We start from the raw sequence: 24,642 nt of genomic DNA on the forward strand, positions 1-24,642 counted from the left end.
AATACCAGTTTGTGGTTGAAGTCTTTCCATGTTGACTGTGATTGGTTGACGGGCTCCTGTCAAACTTAACGTGGCTACACTGCACTCAAGCACGTTACCACAGTGGGGTTGATAACAACCAGTTAAACCAGAAAGAATAAGTTTTGTGAAGGCGAGTGGATGCGCCTTCAAAATAAAGTATATATTGTTTCGTTTTGACCCAAGTAAATGTACTAGTACCACAAAGTATTTCTTTAAAGACGGTGAAAAAGAATTTACGTTATAGACATGATAATTAAGACATGGTATTAAAAAACAATTCTCGTTGTTCAGTTTTCCTCATTCCATTTGTTTGAACGTTTTCCGGAAGTCACGCAGTTGTAAAGTTGAATGAATGATACCGGAGACCTCGATATTTGTTTTGGCACTGTCTGTTCGTGTGAAGTCCAAAACAGGTAAAAGCCGAAAACGCATTCTGTGACAGTTCTTCGTTGTTCTATCACCACAATTATTTGATTACTTACAACCCATTGTGAGCCGATGTTCTCTCTCTTCGCCCGGTAAGACATGACGCGCTGCTATCTAGAAAGAGCAACACTCAAACTCCAGTTCAACATATTGAAAGTTTGAATTCATATTATGATCAGGAGCGAAGATTTAGGAGATCAAGCGTAAAATCACTATGCGTGAAGCCTAATAGAACTGCGAAATAATGATTTAATAGTCGTGGTAAAATATTTAATTCAACCATTTCGTTCTTGTCAATAGGTTAGAGAGATTCATATACATTCATCATTTTCATCAACCTTTACGGTGCGTGCGATTGAAGGACGTAGTATTCATCTATATGGACGTTGTGTTGGCTTCATATTTGTAAACCTGTTTTGTACCAAATACAAAAATAATCCCAAATATAATTTACAAATTACATTATCTGTACCAAATAAATAAATAAATGAATGAATGAATGAATGAATGAATGAATGAAAAATGTATTCGGTTCATTGGCAAATGAAAAAAAAAACATGGTAAAAAAAAATCCATACAAAAATATACAACTGAAGGGTGTAGGCAGAAGCAAAAGCTTTTCATTCTGTGCCTACCCCTCCAGCACTACAAAACAGAAAAAAATGATCAATAATTCAATACTTTAACATATTCTAAAGCATCAAATAAGGACAAATCACCACAAGGTGTTCAACAGCAAGGTCTAACCTTGCACATACCCTCTGAGCAAGCACAACAGCAACAGTGGTAAGGAAAAACTCCCTACTTCATTTTCAGTTGTAGGAAGAAACCTCAGGCAGATCGGGCTCAGAGGATGACCATCTGCCCTGGTCATTCTAACAGCAGTAAAACAATACAGAGTACAAAAATGAGGTTTTAAACACAAATCACCCAATAGGAAACATGAGATCATGAAAAAAGGAAAAGAATACCAAACATTCAACACACATCCACTTCATTAGACTGGTAAATAAATATTTAAATTTATATTTCCATAGTATAGCTTATTATCATACCTTCCTTACAAAGTTTTTTCATCATACGCAATGACGTACAGGTTTTTGATACTTTCAGAACAGTTGTTCCACAGACCGACAATAAATAAATAAATAAATAAATAAATAAATAAATAAATAAGGGGCTGACTGATTAGCACGTCCGCCTCCCAGTTCTGAGGACTCCGGTTCGAGTCCAGGCTCCGGCCTTCCTGGGTGGAGTTTGCATGTTCTCCCCGTGCCCGCATGGGTCTTCTCCGGGTACTCCGGTCTCCTCCCACATTCCAAAGACATGCATGGCAGGTTAATTGGGCGCTCCGAATTGTCCCTAGGTGTGCTTGTGAGTGTGGATGGTTGTTCGTCTCTGTGTGCCCTGCGATTGGCTGGCAACCAGTTCAGGGTGTACCCTGCCTACCGCCTGAAGCCAGCTGGGATAGGCTCCAGCACCCCCGCGACCCTTGTGAGGAGCAAGCAGTTAAGAAAATGGATGGATGGATGGATGGATGGATAAATAAATAAGCCCGAAGTAAAAAAAAAAAAAAAATAGATATCTTCTTCTGTTTATACGAAAAGACGATTTATTCTCTGTGTTTACTGTGATTGTTTACTTGGCAATGCACACTGAATAAAAGTGTTGCCTGACCACATTGACACTATCTCTCTAGGTTAACAATTACAATATGGGCCGATGGATTCTTCGGATGACAATGATGTTTCTCTTCATCTGCTGCTGTTGGGCAAAGAGGGACAATATGTTATACTGTTCTGGTAAGTAATTTCTACAATATGTAATAATAATAATTGCAATAATAACAAAAATAGTTCATAACAACAATAGTTAGATAGTGTGACACTATAATACTCAACTGTAAGTGCATTAGTGTGCTGAAAGAGAGGGCATTTCATGTATCCTACATTTAAAATAATGTAAGGTGTACACTAAAAAAGATTTCTCGCAACATAATTCCATCCTATTACTGAATGCAACCTGTGTTTTCCAGCTTGCCGTGCAATTGTAGATGAATTGAATCACTCAATCGACCAGGTGGACCCAAAGAAAACTATTAATGTTGGCAGCTTTAGACTCAATCCAGATGGAACCATGAAAGACAAAAAGGTAAAATACACTGATGCATACAGTGGTTTGAAGCATCCAGCTATTTCCAATGCCACATATGCACACTTGTGTCATGGGTGAGCTGGATCCTATCACAACTGACTTTGGGCAAGAGATGGGCTTCACCTTTACCTGGTTGCCAGCCATTCGCAGGCCACATACTGTAGGTACACAACCATTCACACTCATTCTCACCTCCTGACAATAAAGAGTCTTCACGTAGCATAAGAAGTATGTTTTTTAACACATGGGAGGAAGTTGGAATGCCTACACTGCAAACCCACAAACTCAGTCTATGAGGCAGATGTGCTTCACTCACTCACCGTGCCATAATCAGTACTTATATTACATAGCTGTAGTCTCACCTTATTAGAGCTGCCATGTTTCACCGCCATCTTCCTGCTACAGATGTCCAAAGAACATCTTCGCGAATGTAGTTAGACCCAATGGGTCGACCACAGCTTACCTTCCACAGCTTGTGCCTAAAGGTGGTCGTCACTAACGCCCGTGATTCGGGGCCGTCGCTTGTCACTTTCTCCCAAGCGTTTACGAGCTTTTTGTTTTTTTAAACTAGCTCCTTCCGCTAGCTGCTCTTTAGCCACTCCAGCCTATGGCTCCGACTAACTCCCACGAGCCGCTCTTGTTAGCTGCTCCGACTACTTCCGGCTCATTCAGTCTTCCGGCGTCGCACAAAGGCTGCCAAGTTCTGTCGCTTGCCGAGGCTCATTTGCTCACGCAAGATAAGAATTGTGGTAGGCTTGCGAAATGTGGTCTGTCTGAACCACCGTAGTGTGAGTGCTCCTACGTGCCTCTAATGCCATTCTTTGACCACTAGATGGCGCTAAGGATCACTGAATGTCCCTTTTGATTAAGGAGTAGTTTTGCTAATCACTGACTTCATTTGAGGAGCAACTTTGTGATTTTGAGGAGCAATTTTTTGGAAGTTAATCCCAGGGGACCAATAAGGACAATATAACGAGGGAGTTGTAGCACTGCAGCTATTGATTAGGCACTGTGATGTCTGTTGACAGCAAGTGGCAGTACAAGGCAAAATGGCCGTCCCATGAGATAAAAACCAATGGATTTTTCTGCTTAATTCATATTCCACAAGCCCAATCAGAACACTGTGTTTAGACTAGAGTGGGCCCATAGGACATAGCCTAGTGTATTTTATTTTTTTTTAACTTGACTTCTTCTCCTTGAAACTTTTTATTTTGTGAAAGGAGTGTGTGTACCACAATTCTCAGTACCTGGGAATCAATACCGGCACCAATTTTTGGTAAATTTTTACTCTCTCTCTTTTTTTTTTAAATTGTTTTAATTTTTTAATTTTTTAATTTATTTAGTTATTTTATTTTTCACATTTTAGGTATTTATTTGGGTGGTAATAAATGTCCATAATTGTTTATTTAACAGTAAAATCATTTTTAAAAATCAATTTTTAAAAGCCAGCTCAGTGTCCTAGTGGTAAAGTGTCCGCCCTGAGACTGGGAGGTTGTGGGTTCGATCCTTGGCCGGGTCATACCAAAGACTATAAAAATGGGACCCATTTGCTTCCCTGCTTGACACTCAGTATTAAGGGTTGGAATTGGGGCTTTAGATCATCAAATGAATCCAGAGCACGGCTCCAGCTGCTGCTCACCGCTCCCTCAGGGGATGAGTCACATGCGGAAAACGAGTGGTACTTTAATTTAACAATAACTTTTCAACGTAGAAAACTTGACAAATAACAAAAATGTAAAATTTAAATCAGATGAGCCAAAGTTTGAGTTTACATGAATCGATGCTCGGTAGTACTGACCCAAATTGGTCCATACAACAAAAAGAACTGTCTTCGGTACCCATGCCTAATCAAATGAGAGCAATGAAACAAGGCTTTTGAACCAAGGACACATTAGAAAGAATGCAGCAACCAAGAAGGAGACATGGGAAAGTATTACAAAATTATGAATATGAAAAAACACAGAATTGGTCGTAGTAACAAACTAAAGTAGGTGAAGAGAGCCACAAGTCAGAATAGTAACTGAATCACTACTACACAAGTCACAAACCAACTAAAGCTTGTACAACAGAAAGAACAGCATCTGGCCTGCACAGGTCAGAACATATAGAATAACTAGGAAAAACATTGAAGAAACAATCTCAACAAAACAAGTTTCAAAGGCACTAAGTAGCAAGTTAAGTAGAAAACGACTTACCTGTACCTGTGCTAGTGACAACAAGGAAAGAAAAAGCCAACACAAGATGAACCAAAACATTCGATACAGGCAAATGGTGTCAAATAGGCCAGTGGTTCTCAGTGACGTACCCCCTGTGAAATATTTTTTCAGCGAAGTACCCCCGAACCAGCGCAAAGCATTTCTGATTGAAAACAACGACAACACTTAAAACCGAGTGCTGCACCATCATTGTCTCATTTATTAAACTTTGGAACTGTATTTGTATTTATGTGGTCTCTTAAACTCTTTGGAAATAAAAAGATGTAACAAAAAATATATAATTAACTTAATTGTAAAGGTTTGTGCATATGAAAAAACATTATCAGCATTAAGTTTCTTTCTTTGGGATTATAGTAAAGCTCTGTTCTCAAAAAGAAATAACTAAATTTTAATTCAAGTTTATGTCAGATTTTCCTGTTTGACATTTATTAAACACGGCACAAAAAAGAGAGAAGACACTCAGTTTAAAGCTCGCGAGGAGAGAAGAGAGGAACTGACTGATACAATTCACTACTGCACTCTCTGAAAAAATCCCCTCCTCACCCTCCCTTTTTATTTGGTTTTCACGTCCCTAGTTACATCAGGTGTTCTAACCCGAAAAACGCAATTGCACAGTGTACTAGTTTGACTATGTGTGTGTGCATGTGAGTGTAAGATTGCTGAGTACATGTGTGGTCAAGTTTGCAATCATTTCTAAACAGACAACAGGCGACCTCGGCAGACTGGCTCTAACCATTCTGCTACGTTAGATGTTCTGATTCTTGTGCTCTTGAGTCATCTTCTGTTAAGATAACATAGCCTACCTAGGCTATGTGAATGTGAGTGTGGAGCAGAGCAAAGCATTCTTCATTGCAAGCAGAAGCAATTCTTTATTGCAGAAAATGTATGATAACATATTTACAATTATTCCTACAGTTTACAAGTGATTAACAGGTGATTTTAGGTTACAAATGACAAAAGTTAGGTCTAACCATTTTGGTATGGGAGAGATGCTGGGTTTTTAGGATACTATAATTGAGTAGCCTACTGAATATAAAATAAATTTTATGAACCTATATTTTTCTCAAATATTTACAGATACTTTTAAAATATATTGTCAAATGTCATGTAACCCCTGGAGTGACTTGACGTACCCCCATTTGAGAACCACTGAAATAGGCAATAGTCTTGCATCTATCACATGTTCCAGAACACCCTTTGCCATGAAGATCATTTATGTGCAGAATGCTCCCTCTGGCTACTTTAAAATTAAGATAGAACGCAACTGAAGAAATAAAACACAATGGGATCATGACTACGTGAGAATGACCGATACAGATACAGTGATAGTGTGTTAGCACACCATGACTACAGATTTAGATTATTGTTGCTGGCCTAATGAGGTCGCGTCCCACCGGAGCATGGATATCCTTTATTCCCCAAAGACCAGGCTATCATAAGGTGTCCAGCCAATATTGATTTCCCAGGATTAGTTCCTGTTAGACTGGCAGTGATATTTGCATTGATTAGTTGGAGCAAGTGAGAAAAGGGGAAAGACTACAAAAAAGAAAAAAATGCTTCAATTTTCACTACTATTATTAAGACATGAGAATAAAATGGATGGATGGATGCAGAACAAATAATGTAGTATACTGTAGGTCTTTAAAAAACTGATAAGATCAGAGCCAAAAGAGGAGTGAAGCCCGGTGGAGGTTATTTTTTTGTCAAACAGTCATGAATTATCCTGGCAAAAGTGCTCTTTAATTTATGTTTGTCCTCAAAAATTTTGCTCTCTAATGATAATACCGCTTGACATTGGTTAATCTTCTTTGATTTTGCCTAGAGATGAAGCAAAAACGGATTTAAATCAGAAAATCGTTTTTAAATGATGCAAGTGCATCAAATCAAATCAAATCTTTGTACTTTAAAATATATCCAGATACGTTCCAAATTGGCAACATTGGGGTTACAAAACTGGTATTTCCGAGCACTTTACAGAATTGAAATCGTTAAACATGACATGCAGACAGTTTATGGGTGTATTTTAATGTGTGAGACAAAAATAGTTTGGTGGGTGCGTTGCCACCCCCCAATTGTAGAGACATATCTTTGAAGGAAATGCCACATTTACAGTATTGACAAGTTCATTCACACGCCAAAGTATCAAGATACGTATCGAATTGTCTTTTATTAGAGGACTCATATAGCACAAAAAGGATATGAAGTGAAATGATCAAAGGATGATTACTTTCAGTCTCAATGTATGAGGTTTTCACTTATACCATTTATGAATTAGAGTGCCCTGCGATTGGCTGGCAACCAGTCCAGGGTGTACGACGCCTACTGCCCATAGCCAGCTGAGATAGGCTCCAGCACCCCCCACGACCCTTGTGAGGAATACGCAGTCAAGAAAATGGATGGATGGATGGATGGATGGATAGATACAATCAAGTCTGGAGTGTCGAGTGGTTGGGGTAGTAATTCAAAGCTATAACTGGCTGCTTCAGCAATTGCAACTTTATTGCTCCAATCTCTTTTGTATCCATCTTTAGATTTGTCACACATGCCTCACCTCTGCCAGAGCCATTTGATGGATAGAGTATCCCAGTTTTACGTGGCTCAATATATTTAGTCAATTGACATAAATGTACTTGTATAATATCCTTCAACAAGTATTAGAACAAGTGAGACCAATTCCCTTTTCTTTTCCCTTTTTTTTCTGTCAAATGACTAAATGTGAATATGAGACAAGAGAACAGTAAAAGGTCATTCACAAACTTTTCAGCAAAAATAGCTTGAAATAGAATATAGTGAATAAGAACTAATGGGGGGGTACAAGTATTGTGGAGAATTTGTCTTTTGTATACAAATATTTGGGTCCTTGGAATGCCTGCCCACACATCAAATGTGAAATTCCTGTAATCAACCAAGTAAATCTTTATCTGGATATTTCTGAAAATGTATCTGTGAGCGAGCAGTTCTGCAAGTCCAACCTGTTTTTCCCATCAGTAATCACCACCACACCACACAGTGCTTTTTGAATTTCCTGATGAAGCACGATCATCCATCCATCCATCTTCTTGACCGCTTATTCCTCACAAGGGTCGTGGGGGGTGCTGGAGCCTATCTCTGCTGGCTTTGGGCAGTAGGCGGGGTACACCCTGAACTGGTTGCCAGCCAATCGCAGGGCACACAGAAACGAACAACCACTCACACGCACACCTTGGGACAATTCGGAGCACCCAATTAACCTGCCATGCATGTCTTTGGAATGTGGGAGGAGACCGGAGTACCCGGAGAAGACCCACGCAGGCACGGGGAGAACATGCAAACTCCACCCAGGAAGGCTGGAGCCTGGACTTGAACCCGAGTCCTCAGAACTGGGAGGCGGACGTGCTAACCACTCGACCACCTGGTTTATTTATTTATTTATTTATTTATTTTATTATTATTTTTAAGAAAGTTACCACCTGTGCTACTACGTGTGGTGAAAGATATGAATGTAACGTCTTTTATTGCATGCATGGCAGGTTAATTGGGTGCTCTGAATTGTCCCTAGGTGTGCTTGTGAGTGTGGATGGTTGTTTGTCTCTGTGTGCCCTGCGATTGGCTGGCAACCAGTTCAGGGTGTCCCCCGCCTACTGCCAGCATGTTGACTTGGTGCGATGCACACACATACAGACAAGTTTGTGCATGCATGTGTGTGCTTTGAGTGCATGCACACTTGATTAACTCTCGGGCACACTGGTTGGGAATCATTGTTTTCGTAACATACTGCGTCTTCTCCACATTCTTCCGTGGTTTGCATCTTCTTTCTCAGTTTGCTGTTGCAGTATTCACCAAATATCGTTGGTGTCGGGCAGAGTCCTCGTACTTATAAAATAATCACTTTTCAGGAGACCCCTAAAACATGGCATTTTAGTTCAACCAGAAACATGGCATCATCAAATAGTCAGAACATATTTAACACTTAGATTGGGTCAAATTTAAAAAAAAACAAAAACAAAAAAAAAACACCCAAATGTGTGAACCAATAGTACAGGTTTGGGAAAAAATATTAAATTGACCAAATTGTGACAAAGGAGGTTCTGGGCCGATGCCAGCGATATGCGGTTAGTAGCCTTAATTGAAATTTGAAATGGTGAAAGTCGCCATCTGAAAAGTTTTTCATGGTTTATCGGTGAACTGTTTTTTTTTTTTATTTCTTGTTATATCAATTGTACAACTATTATTGAAAGCCTGAAAAAGTACTCTGTATAAAGTGGCTGTAATGGTTAGATACTCAATATTTTTGTGATATCACTTAAAGCTAGGAATCTACATGTAAGACACAGTTTGATTACTTTATTTCAAATCCACTGTAATTATGTCTTTAAAGGCAAAATCATAACATTTTTAATCTGGGTTTCAAACTGAAAAAAAAAACCTGGTAAACCCTGATTTAGATAACTATTGCTGGTGAAAATATTCATTTGAAATGTAACTGTAAACATACGCAGTTAAAAAATGTGTACATGCTGTTAACTCAAGCCATGTGAGCATTCGATTCATAAACCTTTTCCCAGGTTTTGCGATAGCGTGGAGAAGAATTGCTGAATTGTTACCATTCTAGTCCCCAAGGAAGACCAGTTTAAGATGAGCTCCTCCTCTGCCCTTTGCTGACACAATCCTCCACCTGTCGTTTAGTCAATCAAATGTTACTGAACCACAGAAGAAGCCAAACCTTGATCCCATGCCCTCGCAGCTCCCGCCTTTTCATCAGCTTTTGACCTAGTGTGAATCAGAGAGGGAGGGATGTCACAGCTTAGATGCCATCAGCGAGAAGGATTTGCTGGTTTTAAGTCTCTGCTCTTTGGCCTCTTCACAGTAGGACTTCCTGGGGGCATGGGGTTGCTCACTGACACAAAAGTTAAACCTGCCTGCTGTAACAATGACACATTTAAGATTTCCAAAGACATTGAACTTAGTTTGAAGGCAAGCTGATCTCATAGCGACCGGTGGGAAGTCATGCATTGAGAATGAGAGGATGCACAATGGTGTGCTTAGACAGTGACACATAATATCGTGGTCCAGAAATGGGACTGAATAACAGAGAGTCAAGCAGTTTTCTGTTTCCTAAGGAGTGAAGGGATGATAGATACTTCATATTGCACTAAAAGTAGAAATGGCTATAAAAAGATTTCAGGCACTTATGCACTCAAATTTTCAGTAATCAGGCTAATGTATTTAATATTTGTACAAAGTGAGGCAGTTTTTCTACCTCGCAAAGGTGGACCACCATTAGGCTAACAGGCAAATCCCAAGATTTCTTTGGAGCCTCGAACACAGGGGTGTGCAACTCGTTTTTGTTGCGGGCCACATCGTCGTTTGGGTTTCCTTCGGAGGGCTGTTATGATTGTGAACCCACATAAATGTATGATCGCCTCATATTACATTTACATAACAAAATGATGAATGACTAGTTTTGAAAGCAGAGGCCAATGAAAACTGTTTTATTTTATTACTACATGTATTTTATTGCTGTCTAGGTTAAAGCCTTAACTAATTAATTATTCCCAAAAAATATCCATTAATCATGTATTAAGCCAGATTAATCACGCTACTCATTTTGACTGCAGATGATCATTTAGCTTGACAGCGGATTGTTACATTAAAGGTAGCACTGGTTGTGTTTGAGCAATAAACATAACTACATGCATTAAAGTAAAGCATTTAAAAATGTTTGTGTATAACATTCAGAATATTTGATCATGTCAAAATTTTGGGGTCATTTTTTTTTCATTTTAAATTTTGCAAGTAATTCACTGATTAGAAAAAGAGGAGGATGAGCGTGTGCTGTGGATCAAAAAATGTTGAAGTCCTCATAACGTTAAATGTCAAAAGAATTAACAGGTGCTCTTCAATTTTGGCGGGCAAAAAAATGTTAATAAAAAAGTCGTTTTCATTAAGCGATTAATCGGGATTAATCTGATTAAAATGTAATCTTTTGACAGCTCTAATTTATTTTAAATGGGCCGTTGATAACAAAAAATGCTTGCCATATGTCAGTGTTTTTAAAAGTGAAAAGATTTTTCAACTTCAGTAATTTAACAAGAAACACAAAGTCGACACATAATTTGCTTTGGCGGGCCACATAAAATGATGTGACGGGCTGGTCCTGGCTCCCGGGCCTTGAGTTTGACACGTGTGCTATAATGTCTAAAAATCTTGAGCATTCTTTGATTTGATCAATTCTAGAGCTGTAGAACAATTAATTAAAAAAAATAATAATCACACAATTTTCCCTAGTTAATCTTGATTAATCACGATTAATCACATTTTTATACTTTTTCTTCTACTTTTTCTTCAGCTAGTAACATATTTACTTGAGTAAAATCTTCAAATTAATGTGAAATCATTGAATAGAAAGTGGATTTATAATTAAAGACCGTTCTAATAGCATTCTTTGAGCCTTGAGTAGAATACTTCTCCTGTAAAATACAACCGTTAAACAAAATGATGAAACGGACTCAAACAAAAAATTGTCAGAATTTCCCGCTTACATGTTACACAAATATTGAATTTGGCTCTGCAAAGTGAGCAAATTACTTCAGTTTTCCAACAAGCATCAAGCAAGTAAATCGGAAAGTAAAACTATCTCTGTTTATTCATCTTCCCGCCAGTGACTCCACCAAGTTTGAGGACACACTGAGTTCACCGAGTTCATTTTTTTAATGCTTTAATAGATTTAAATGCATCTCCAGAGTTAACACTTTAATTTTGACAGGCCTAATTATGACATTACACAGCAGTTGTCATGCAATGATTTACCTCATTGATGAGTTTCCATCCAGAAAATGCACATTATGTTTCTTTGAAAAAGGTAAACGTGCATATTAACTTTAGATGTGTTGATTTATTTACTTTAGTCAAATTTACTGTTTACTGTTCATGGATGTGGAGAGATGGGGAAGGGGCGGCATCCAATTAAAATTTTGCTCCGGGCCCAAATTTGGTCAGGGGTGGCCCCGCAGATTCAGCACTGATCCGCCTGTCAATCTCCCGCTCCATCCTTCCCGTACGGTGAACAAACCTCCAAGATACTTGAACTCCTCCACTCGGGGCAAGATCCCATTCCCGACCTGGAGAGGGCACTCCATCCTTTTCTGACTGAGGACCATGGGCACAGATTTAGAGGTGCTAATTCTCTTCCCAGCCGCTTCACACTCAGCTGCAAACCACTCTAGTGAGACCACTGTTTGATGAAGCCAGCAAAACTACATTGTCTGCAACAAGCAGGGATTCAGTACCGACGCCACCCAACTAGACCCCCTCGACAACCTTGAAATTCTGTCCTAAAGGTTATGTACAGAATCGCTAACAAAATGTAGCCTTGGCAGAGTCCAATTCTCACTATGTTGCTCCTGGATCTGAGATTGTACTTCCCAACAGACCATTCTCGCCAGATCCCCTGAATAGACCGTACCCGCTGAGGATGCTAATGGCCCTGTAGTTTGAACATACCGTCTGTTCCCCCTTCTTAAAAAGGAAGAGCACCACCCCGTTCTTCCAATCCAGAGGCACGCTCCCCCAATATCTATGTCATGTTGCAGAGGCGTGTCAACCAGGACAGCCTTGCAACATCCAGAGCCTTGAGGAATCTTGAACCTTGATAATCTCTTCCTCTGGTGCATGTTTAGTGTGGTACATACCATGTCACCAAACAGCAGAGTGACTACTTTCACCTTTTCAATAGGTCAGTTCGGCTGACTAATTTAAAGTTTGTAGACGTGTGATGCTAATTAGAGAGCACACCTTGGTTGAACATCACCCTATGGTGTAATTATTTCACCATATCTTTTCTCGGGGTACCACCATTTTTGTCCAGGCCTGTTTCATTTCCTTCATTGTTTAACCATTCAACTCAACTCAACTCAACTCAACTCAAGTTTATTTATATAGCGCTTTCAAACAGCCGGAACTGTCACAAAGTGCTTTACAAAGCACAAAAAACTGATCTCTATTTCAGAAGTGAATAGCATCCCAAAGAAGAAACTGAATTGTATTCTTTGTTTTTTTTTCTTTTTTTTTCCCCACTTGCTGTCGACTAAAGATGACATCACAGTTGGTCGGGGCTCATGCAACGACTGAAGCTGAGCTGTGATTGGTTGTTACCTGAGACTGTGAGCAACTGAGAAACTGTGATGTCATTTTCACTCGGCAGCAAGTGACAAAATGGCCGCCTTCTGATGTTGATTAAAAACTGCTGGATTTTGCTGCTTAAAACCCGTAGGCAGTATTGTGATCCGTTTTGGGCTTTTTGATGGTTCTGATCAAGTCATTTCAAAATAAGATATGGCCTACGGGTTAACTCGATCTTGTTCTACTAACGCAGTACTAACCAGAATACCATATTTAAACCAGTGGGGCTGAACACATTATTGTCAAGAATTTTTTTGGGGGTTGACTTCCTATTTAACGCTTCACATTATGTACAAGACTCTAGATTTTATTATCATACATCTCATCTTTCTTCAAAATTCTGTTTTTTATTTTTCCATTCATAACATTACCCCACATGCTCCCCTGATTCATATAATAAGCTAACTGTTTTATATTTAAAATTCAACTCCCATTGTTAGTCAAGGACATAAATTAACCATTTTAACTTCCCTAGTGAAAAATATCCTCAAGTGTCCCACCGCTGCTTTATGCACTTCATATGTTGCAGCTGTCCTCCAATCTTCTTCTGAAATGCTGACATAAAATAGCTGTAGGCTATATTTGAGAGCTTTTCGAAGACTGAATATAAATTACAGCAGCAACTAAATTACACATCACCCAATGGGCATGATGAAGTTCTGCCATCACACCTTTTTACTCTACCGTTTTAATTTGCATAGTCAACTGCATTTCATTTTATTTTTCCACCATCTGCTTTGGAGTCAATATTATATATATATATTTTTAAAATGGTCTTCATTGGCCCATTTTAGCAGGACAATGAAAGTGAAAGGCCCCCGTCCACAGCAGTGTAATAATGGCGCCCTGTCCAATGGGAATTGAATGGAGGATAGCATCCCTGAGAAGCCTATTCTCTGGCCCAACCGATTGCCCCCGATGCACCCCCCTCCACCTCATTCTTCAAACAACGCGGTGACTGACAGCTCCTTTTCACAGGGCTGCAACTGGCAAGGAAGGGCTTTAATTCTAAACCATTTTGTAGCATGGCATGATAATGACTCAGACACAAGCCCAAGGGCTGCAATGGACCAACATGGTTTTGTTGTGTTGTTGGACAGGAAAAGTTTTTTCTTTTTTTTCTCCACATGATAGTAATGGAGTTGAAGAATAGTCTTATGGAATATTCTTTATTCACTGCTCAATAGTGGATGAAGATTTGATAAATAGCTTCACATTTTTTATTTAATGTTAACAATAATTGTCTCACTGTTACAAAATAATTTTACTTTGCATAATTTCACATTTTAATGACAGCATTAGCCAAACAATTTTCACTCTTACTTTTCAAATAATAAATAAAATTCACAATTCTGTAATGAAAATTTAACAATTTAACAAAAGTCCATTTGAATGAATGCAGATTAATTAATGTGCATTTGAACAAGCATTGCTAGTTTATACAGGGGGAAAAATGTATTGCAGTCAGATAATGATTGACAGATGAACCTCATCGTCATGGGCTGGGGTGACCTACATCCTTCATTGCTCGGCCTTCAGCCTTTGCCCTCGTGCTGTAACATTCTGTTGTTCCGCCAACTTCCTTCCTCCCGAGCACAACAACGTTGTCAAGCTCAAGGGATCCTCTTCTGAATGAATCACATTTCTCCTGAATGAAACGCATGTGGGAGAGGTGGGGTTGACCTTAAAGACGGGGGATTAGTGATTGCTTTAAGCTTTTTGGTATTGCGATCGCAAGTAGAAGTATGAAGTGCGTTTTGTTGAGTGGCAGAAGTAAAATAGGAAACAATCAATTCTGAGGTCGATGAACAATTTTATAGTTTTAATTCATTTTTCATTGTTGCCTTACTGGCTTCCATCATCTGTGCCAAACTTGTTACCACAGTAACAGTCAACTTTTGAATGAAAAAAAAGACGAGGAGTGTTTCCTCTGATCATTGGAGGATGGCGCAGGGGCTATGTGGGACACAAAAGCAGATGAAAAAGTGTGGGCTTTTTTTTTCCCCCCGCTGTACTTGGCTTCTGTTGAGGCCTCCTGCTTTTTCCGCCTCTTTTGACGTCCAACCTCCAAAGGAAATGCACCCCTCTGTGTTTTTTCCCTAGAACAGGTCAGTTGTTTAAAAAAAAAAAAAAAAAAAAAAGCACCCCTCTCCTTTGCCCTTTTCATTGCCCTGTCCCCACCTCTTCCTCCCCCATGCATCTGCATAGATCCCCAGATACGGGTGTCCTTCCGGGGCTGATCAGGGCGCTGCACCTGTCTTGACCCGTCTAGACATGACTGCTCTCTGTTTTGTCTTCCGAGGGGGCACAGGAAAAGGACCGTGGGGTTCGGATGCAGCGGTGGGGAGGTATTGGCACAGGTTAAAAGTCAGAGTTGGAGGGTGAGGTTTGTTAGTGAGGGTGAAGAAAACAAGGCAGAAATAGGAGGTCACACTGCTGACCTACAGAGTCTTGTGGCGTAACACAGCTGACACGAGGGCACTCGAAAGGGCTTTGGAGGTTTTAAAGAGGGTTTTTTTCTCTTTTTCATTAGTTTGTTTTTCAGTTGCCAATATTTTGATGCAGGATGCTTTCGTTGTTATTGTTGCGAATGTTTTGTACCTTTTCCGTAGGTCACTGCTTTGCTTGCAAGATTTTTTTCTAACAAAGGAAATCATGTGACGAAAGCGATGACATGTTTAAGGAAGTATAATCTCAGTCTCCCTTTTTGCGTCCCAGGTACCGCTAGCTCGTTCCGAAATTCACCTCAGCGAGCTCTTGGATGCGGTTTGCAGCTCCATGAGTGACTACGCCCTCCACGTGGACCCTGACACCCAGCAAAAACAATACATGAGGTTTGTGCCTCGGAGCACTGGGGACTTCCCTGACCTTAAAAACTTCCAGTTCGATGGACCTGAAGCTCCCAATGCCTTGAAATTCGCAGTGAGTGCAAAAGCTGTACACCTTTTTGTAGACTTTCGAGTGAGTCCAGCTCAAACAATTACGGCAGATTTGAAGAAATTAGGTTGATAGAGTACTGTAGCTTATTATTTGAGGTAATTTGTTTAGAACAATTAAACTATATGTGTAAAGGTGCTCAATTAAGTTACTATTCACTACAAAGGTAAACCCCAATGATTCATAACATACAAAAAATAAGATGTCCGTGTCATATGCCTGTATTATTATTATTTTTATTTGCATCCTGGTTGAATTAGTCATTTGCATTTACACAATTTGACATGGCAGTTTACTCATTGGCCTTGTTATATCATTTAAAAAAAATATTGAATGTTATTGTCTGCTGCAAGAGTAATTAGTAATTATTAATAATGTAATATACAAAAAAAGACCAAAGTATTTCTCCTATGAGCAAGTACTAATTTAAATCCCTGCAAAGTTTTATTGATGGGTGACATTCTGCTTTTACCAAGCAAATTATTTAAATTATTTCATCTTAATCCCATCTGCATTTGAACTCAAACACATTTCTCATAGCCTTCTTTGCAGAAAAGGCCTCAAATAACATTGCCAGATACAGATAGATTAAAAAAACGACAATCTGTTCGCAATTATCGCAGCATCTCGGTGTTTATCTGATCAGTTTCTATCATGAAATGTATTGTGCACTGGCAGTTTGGGGATTTGTAATCATGGATATGTGTTCAAGAATGAGGGTTCTACAGGATTGTGACATAATGTAAGTGTCATTAAGTCATTTTGGTTGTACTAATTCTTGATAAGTAGGCTAAATGCTAAAATAAGATTACATTTATTCTAAAGGCTGAAAATGTGATATGTTGTTTTAGTGCCAATAATCCGTTTTCACAAGAAGTTATTCATGTGAAAACTGAAAAAAAAGAAAGAACACCTTAAGCACTTCAGGTTTGCCCATTGAGGATATACTCACAAACCAATACAATGCAGCGTTCTGAAGGGATTTAATACTGTACAAGCAAACCAGTGACAAGAACCAAAATGCAAAATCATGGCTACTCTGGACTTTGAACTCGATTCAAAGGTGAATTAAAGTCAGGGCAAAAACTGGTCTGTAAATGATCAAGTTTAATTTACTTCGTCCCTCTTCGACCTGCCAGAGTTGCTGCTTAACAGCACAGAAATATTTTAAGCCCAAAAGAGTTTCAAAGGGTCTCATAAAGCTCGATATTCAAATCAGCGGACACTTGGTATATGTAGTATTTCACAGGCAGGATTCTAATTTAAATTCTTATTTAAAATGTTTATAATTACCAAAGATATACCCAATGTAAATTGTTAAATGTAATGTTAATGTTGTGACTTTTGGCTTGCCCCGTCAGCATCGCCGCAGTGGGTCGCTCGCATGGTTTGTTTGGCACAGTTTTGATGCCGGATGTCCTTCCTGGCACGACCTACATATTTCTCATCCGGGCTTGTGGCACTGACCACAAATCAAACCTGTGCCATTTTCATGAAAGGCAGCGGCATGCACCACTACACAACCAGCGCCATCGTAATAATAATATTTCGCTGAATCGGAACAGTCAAAATGGCCGAACAGTTGGGCAAGCAGTGGGGGGAAAATGGCCACAGCCCTGCAAACAGCGGTCCTCCATTGTATCAAAAAAATCATGACAATACTGTGTGTGTATGAGTATACATATGGCCAGGTTGCTCTACTTTTACCTCCAGGTCAAGTCTTTCTTCTGTTTTTTTTCTCTCAGTGTGAAGTCATCGTAGAGGAGCTGGAGGATGATATCATCGCTCTTTTCAGCCAGAACACAGACGATGCGCACAAGGAGTTATGCAACATTGTCTCAGGTACCGCAACTCCTTCACACATTATTTATCACATGTATGACTCAGCTTTTTGTTTATCTGTCCATCAGGTCATTGCATCACTATTTACCACAAATGGACATTTAGTTTTACATTAACATAGATGCACAAATAAAATAGCTGGATGTGTGGAGCAAAACATGATTAGGAGGGACTAACCGTATTTGAAATGATTTCTCTCGATATTCGTGATGCCGCTCCACAATGTGTACATACTGTTTCATCATAGAAAGTTTTAGATGAATTGCTTGTAGCCACCCACCTTTTTATACATGCATTTTTACTTATATGAAATCATATTGAGCTATTTTATTAATAAATACAGCAATTAGTGTAAACTCACAACGCTGTTATCTTGTGACTGTGGCATCCTAAATCAAACCTTTGTATATTTATTTGCGATATCTTTACATTGATCAGCTTGCTGTCAAACATTTATTCTGTTTTTTTTTTCCTGCTCTTTGTTTCAGACTACTGTAACGACAACACTAACAGAAACGATGAGCTATAGTTTTTAAGTGTGTTTTTTTTAGGTTTAAAAGAGCGTGACCAACCTTCTCTAAATGAAATGGAAAATTGGACCTTTTTTTGTTTTTAAAAAGGAACTTTTGACAAATAAATATATATTTTGTCAACATTTGTCTGAGGTTTATAATTGACACTCTTGCGCACACACAGCTCAGTGCTAAACTATCTTATAAAGTAGTTCTATGACGAGTATGTGTATATTCACTTTAATATGCAGTGGAAGCATTTTGGCTGGAGAATAAAATGTACAACAGGTAACTTGGTACACTAAACTACTTCTAGTAGTAATGGATTTAAATGGTGGGTGTAATTTAAGTATAGATTTCATTCATTTTGGTAATCTAAAAATATTGTCATTTATTAGGCTCTTTAATGTAAAATGAGACAAATGTTTTTTCTTTTGTTGATCATACTAATTTATAAATCCATTTAAAAAGAGCGCACAGAAATGTAAATGTGTAAGGAAAAAACATGTAAAAAACTGTAAGAGGACTATTTTTTTTCACACAAATCTTCCATATCATTTATTTCAATATCTGCGTTATCTGTGTTCATGTCAGTTCAGATGATAGTCAACAGATTACAGAGCAGTATTAATTACTCAGCAATGTGAACATACTGTATGCATGGCATGTGATATGATGGCACTGTCTTCCCGTTTCATCATTTTTTGCTTATCCATTCATTTTTTACTACCATTCTTTTAATGTGAAAATGTTGACTTTTCCCCCTCCAAATATTAACCCTGATTTCTGTTTGTTTGCTTGTTGTTTGTTTTATTTAGTTTTGCTCTTTTTACCCACTGCCAAAAATATTTTTTCTGTGACCGTTTGTTTTTAGGAAAGTCCGCCCATATTCACAATAGTTCACAAACTACAAATAAGGACTTCAATTTCAAACAACAATGCTATTATTATTATTATTATTATTATTATTATTATTATTATTATTATTATTATTATTATTATTATTATTATTAGCATTATTATTATTATTATTATTATTATTAGCATTATTATTATTATTATTATTCTTATTATTATTATTTTACAAAAGTTTTTTTTTTTTTCAAATAAAGACATTATTAATAAATTTCTAGAACAAAATATTAGTAGTAAGAATTGCCAAACGTGCCAAACATGATCCAAAAAAATTGCGATGCAGCCCACTTTAGCCTGGTGTATATGAGTAGAACAGACTTGTATTTGCAGTACTACAGCAGGAGACGATTGTAGTGTGTGTCTGGTTGGGTATTGAAATTTATAATGAAAAAAAAAAAAAAATGTTAGGGGCGGGGCATTTACTTGTGGACATCTCGGTCATCTCTTTAGTGGAAGGTTGAACTATCGTTCTCTGTCTGAGCAAGCTATTGCGCTCCAAAACTACTTTAGCTGTGTGTGAGTCATCAGTTTACTTTCCTTTCATGCATGGCAACATAGGATGTTTATCATTATGTGAACATGGTAATGACACAATAAAAACACACACTTTCAATAACTTAAATGTACATTTCCTTTAGCACAAACCCCAGAACTGCCCTTCAAAAGGCATTTGTTTTTTCTTGAACAAATTCTGATAGTTGACGTTAGATTTGGGCAAAAACCCACGTAAGGGTGGAAGATACAACTCTGCCCAGCCATTGCTATACATGCTCTTTATTGTTGATGTTATATGGTGCACAATTTATTTAACCACTCAAACTCTAAATATTGTAAAATAATTTTTTTTCTGTATTGGTCATTCCAAATTTGATCATCTTTTTGGCCATAATTTGCAAAGATCCTGAAAAGCGGATACTAAATTGTATGTTGTCTCATGCAGTTAGAGCGTGCTTTCAAAAATGTTTACAAGGGCAGAAAAGTTACCCCTGCAACCGTTTTGGCCCTGCTTCGCATGTTGGTTTGTACTTGTCTTTCAGATGTGCTATTTCGACACAAAACTCATCCTACAAAGCAAAAAATGAAGTGAACAGCAATTAAGAATCTGTTTGCATTCTCAATCAAATTGGGTCCTGTTTTTGCATGCACAAACCTATAATAGTTGTACATAAGCTGTTAAATTTGAATATTGCATCTAATAGCTCGAAGGCTCAAAGGCAATAAGCAAATGCAAGTTTGTAACAATGGTGAGCCTTAAAGAGATTAGCATGGATGCTATAATAGTTTTATCAGAACTGTGTAGCATTTCGTTGGAGAAAGAAAAAAAACAAAACACACTGAAGATTTTTATATTCTGAAAAGGATGTTTTAACTCTTGGCTCACATGGCAAGGAAAACCGGTGCTGCTTCTTTGTAATTTCATTGGCAGATCAGATTTGGCACATATGTAAATCCAGTCACCTTTCAAGATAGATTTTTGATAGTGCTTTCAAGGGCAAACGGGAAATGATTGGTTATGCTAAAACTGGAAGATCACAAAATCACAGTGGCAGCTACTGACTGCTATATGTACCTTTGTGTTTTCTGCATTGATGCACTTTTGTTTAGCTATATACTCTAAGTGAACTGGGCAGTTAGTTTATTGCTCACAGACCGTTGATACAATAAATACATAACAGTATTGTTATGTCAAAGCTGACACAATGTCCAGTTGCTGTCAGTGCACTGATGCTCGTATGAATCAAGCTCAAGTCGTAAATTGAGTACAATGTGAACGTGTTCATTTGTTCTCAAATAAAATAAATAAAAAAAAAGTCTAAACAACAGGCTAGTTAAATCCCTCATTGTGCCTTGAGCTTGAAATGTAGTGGCCTTGAAAGGGTGTTTTGGCAAAGCACTTGACTGTCAAAGGTGACCTTGTTAAATGGGTTAGTTTTCAGTAACAGGATATGTAACACTGACATGGTCAGCAGAGTCAATGGTGGAAAATGATGTGCGTTGTTTACTAGTCATGAGTCTTTGTCTCAAGTCTCATTAACTAAAGCATCCAGTTTAAAACGTGTTGTCAAAAACTCTTGGGAGTTGTCTAGAAGTAGTGAAAGTGGTGTTCATCTTTAACTCTTTTACTGCCACACGTTATATAAAAAAAATAATAAAAAATAAAAACTTTTACATAACAAAAGCTTTGCTCATTCACAAAAAATAACAATGCTTCCACCTGCTGGCTATATTTAGAGTGTTTTTGATTCCACAGCCCATTGACCGGGCAGCACTGCACTAAGACGTTGCACTGAGAAAAATAAAATAAAATCAAAAAACTTAGTTGACGTCAATTAACGTTTATGGCGGCATACATCGTGATTTTACTGATCGTTATTAAACGCTTTTGGCGGTCAAAGAGTTAAATTCTCTTAATGGTAATATCATTACGGCGCTCTAGAATCCAGACCTGGAAAATGCCACGTAGGTTGCCTATTTTTAATTAATGACATTTTTTGACAAGTCAAATAAGCCTGTCAACAACATGAGGCATTAGATCGCATAGTCTCGATGTCAGGCCTACACTGAAAATAATTTTTGATGGGGCACAGAGACAGAGGGCTAACGCTGCTATCATGTTTACACTTCTGGATACTCTCTTATTGTGAAGTTGCATCAGCGGAAGTAGTCCTGTAAAAAGTGACAGACTGACACTTGATGAATAAAACATGCAAAATCAAAGAGTGAGAATGTGAAGTCTGGGAGCAATGATATCATTCATCTCTTTGCTGCCCGGAGATGTTTGCCAGGCCTTCACATGCTGCTTGTTTGTGAGACCGTTTTCAATTTTGTCCTCTGTAAAGAAAAGAAAAGAAAAAAGGAAAAGCTCCTGTGCTGGCTTGAGATCAGACCACTGACTCTCAATTGCATAATGTTCGTTTTCTTTGCCTTCAATTGGAGTTACTGATTAAAGTGAAAGTGATTACATAAAGCATGTTAAAGCAAAAAACACAGTTTACAAGATTGTTGTACTTAGAATAATAATTAAATGAGACGTTTTGGGGGACATGTATAGGATACAGTGTTGCCTCGCTATGACGCAGTTCACTTTTCCCGGCGTCGCTGTATCCGGGATTTTGTTTTGTGCAATTTTGCATGCATTTTTTTTTTTTTTACATTAATGTAGTTATGTTATCAAATTTATGAAGGTGTGAACATTGAGAATCTTTAAATGAGAGAGAAATGTGAGAAAACGTAAATGCCTCAGTGAGAGAAGTTTATAAAGTGTGTGGTGACGGCTTTTACAGCCTTAAAACATTTATAACATGGAAAACATAAAGCTAACTACTTTGCTGATTTGACTTATTACAGGTATTTTTTGGAACCTAACCCTAGCGGAAAATGAGGGAACACTGTATACAGTAATCCTTTTCAATTCATTGATTGTTCACTCCCCAAAATCTTTAGAATTAAAAATGTAAATATACTAACTATTATCCCAAAACAAACTGAAACTTTAAACTCATTAACAATTAAATTGCTTCCAGATTATTATTATTATTATTATTATTATTATTATTATTATTATTATTATTTATCTATTTATTTATTTATATTATTATTATTATTTTTAAATGCACCGGATTCAATTTTTGAATATTAAATTGCAAATGTGGGCATTATTGTACATACAGTAATATATTTTTTTCTACAGTTTCTGTCGTCAGTGGTTTGCAGATTTGCACTGTAATATAGGCAATATGAATAGCCTTTATTGTGGAAGCACACAGCACAAAAGGAAAATATGACATCCTATACCAGGTGTGTCCAAACTTTTTCATTTGAGGGCCACATACAGAAAATCCGAAGGATGCAAGGGCCACATAATGTTATGAAGAGAAATTGTGTTTAGTCCTAAAAATTGTACAAATAATTTATTTGTGCTTTTGCATATTTAGAAAAATGCTACAGTATATAAACCAACTTATTTGTAATATGGCAGTAGGGTTATTATAGTTTTGGAATTTTTCATTTGAGTTAATTTTTATTAGTTTTCAGAGTAGTTCTGTTAGTTTTAATTTGTTTTAGTTCTTTAATAAATGCTTAGTTTTAGTTAGTTTCAGTATTAGTTTTAGTTTTTTTTTTTTAATGTGTTTTTGTTATTTTTTTTTAAATTTGTTTTAGTTGTGCACAATATAAAAAAAAACTAAAAAAACACCATGGGAGCGACGTCATCTGAAGGTGCTTTTCTACTTTTCTATTGGCTGTTGCTAGACGACGTCACTTCTGTGTGACATACTTTCAAACGTCATTGTTCCGGTTGATATGAAAATAAATCTACTAAAAATTACACCAAAGACTAACACGAAGTACATTTTTGCTGTAATTATGGTTTTAGTTAGTTTTTTAAATATAAAATGTAATTACAGCTAGTTTTCATTTTTTTTAAAAAGCATTTTCGTTTTTATTTTATTTCGTTATCGAAATTGTTTTTTTGAATTTTAGATTTAGTTATTTCGTTAGTTTTAGATAACTAAAATAACCTTTAATAGCACCTGTGTTTTTCGACACCCTCCCTTCTTACTTTGACCATCTCCAAACATGTTTATTTTATCTGAACTGAGTCAAATGCCATTTTTAGCATATGTCGCGGGCCACTAAAAAAACGGATGGTGGGCCGCAAATGTCCCCCGGGCCGTAGTTTGGACACCACTGTCCTAGACAGTGAATATAAATTTCAGGTCTCTTGTGGTGTAAAAGAAAATGAGAAATTGTAGTATGGCCTCTTCCAATTAGTATGGGCTGTGTTCAGAATCAACAAATCACATTCATGTTCATGTTTGATTGGGAATCAATACACAATTGCAAGTGCGTCTGATTAATCCCGATTAAAGTTCAGATGTTCTTGGTATTTAGTAGTTGACTTGACTGATTGATGCCTTTCATCAAGCGATGCCTCTGACACTCTGTCTGCGAATCTTGTCTAGTGCTGTAAAAATGTCATGAAAGCCTACTAGAACAACAGACCTTTGTTTGGGGTTAATTGGTGGCAAGTGTGTGCCGATTCCCATTTTGACTTTGGATGTGACTGGTTAATTCTGAATATAGCCACATCCCCCCTTATAAGAGGGTGTGTTCATTTTTGCAACCCCATGATCCCAGTTGTATGTTTTTGCTTCCCCTCCTGATTTTTTAAAATTGAGTCTGACAGGCTGTAGATCACATTATATGTGAATTAACTTTTCAAATTATTTATCTTGGTCTCATTTTTTAAACATAAAAAATGGCATTTGAACACATTTCCTGTATAGGCTATAACTGCATAATATTATATCGTATAGCATCTAGTTCTCAAAACTCAACAGAAGTCAACATAACTCACAAACACAAATCACAACACAATACAAGGGTTCTAATTGGGCACCCCACAAAGTTTCATGCAAGTCTTGTGCAGTCTTTGTGTAATTAAAGCGGCAAACTTG

The 24,642-nt window shown here is 37.7% G+C and overlaps 1 protein-coding gene across 2 annotated transcripts; it reads left to right on the forward strand.

Moving 5' to 3' along the window:
- Nucleotides 1–329: 329 nt before the first annotated feature.
- Nucleotides 330–18,409, forward strand: cnpy1 (canopy FGF signaling regulator 1). Of its 2 annotated transcripts, none has more exons than XM_077535719.1 (6): nucleotides 330–434; nucleotides 2,147–2,249; nucleotides 2,483–2,598; nucleotides 15,696–15,899; nucleotides 17,660–17,756; nucleotides 18,245–18,409. In XM_077535719.1, the coding sequence occupies exons 2-6, from the start codon at nucleotides 2,162–2,164 to the stop codon at nucleotides 18,283–18,285; spliced, it is 546 nt and encodes a 181-aa protein (XP_077391845.1). In that variant the 5' UTR covers nucleotides 330–434; nucleotides 2,147–2,161; the 3' UTR covers nucleotides 18,286–18,409. The 2 variants fall into 2 exon arrangements, with proteins under 2 accessions (XP_077391845.1, XP_077391835.1); XM_077535709.1 differs by having other exon boundaries at nucleotides 411–539.
- Nucleotides 18,410–24,642: the final 6,233 nt, after the last annotated feature.

This window comes from Festucalex cinctus, chromosome 1 (genome assembly GCF_051991245.1).
Source record: "Festucalex cinctus isolate MCC-2025b chromosome 1, RoL_Fcin_1.0, whole genome shotgun sequence".
Classification (NCBI taxonomy): Eukaryota; Metazoa; Chordata; class Actinopteri; order Syngnathiformes; family Syngnathidae; genus Festucalex; species Festucalex cinctus.

Excerpts from the sequence above, each read along its gene's own strand:
- cnpy1 (XM_077535719.1), top strand. The coding sequence starts at position 2,162 with ATGGGCCGATGGATTCTTCGGATGACAATGATGTTTCTCTTCATCTGC. Across the intron at positions 15,900-17,659 it reads CCAATGCCTTGAAATTCGCA|TGTGAAGTCATCGTAGAGGA; the intron begins GTGAGTGCAAAA and ends TTTTTCTCTCAG. Across the intron at positions 17,757-18,244 it reads GTTATGCAACATTGTCTCAG|ACTACTGTAACGACAACACT; the intron begins GTACCGCAACTC and ends TCTTTGTTTCAG.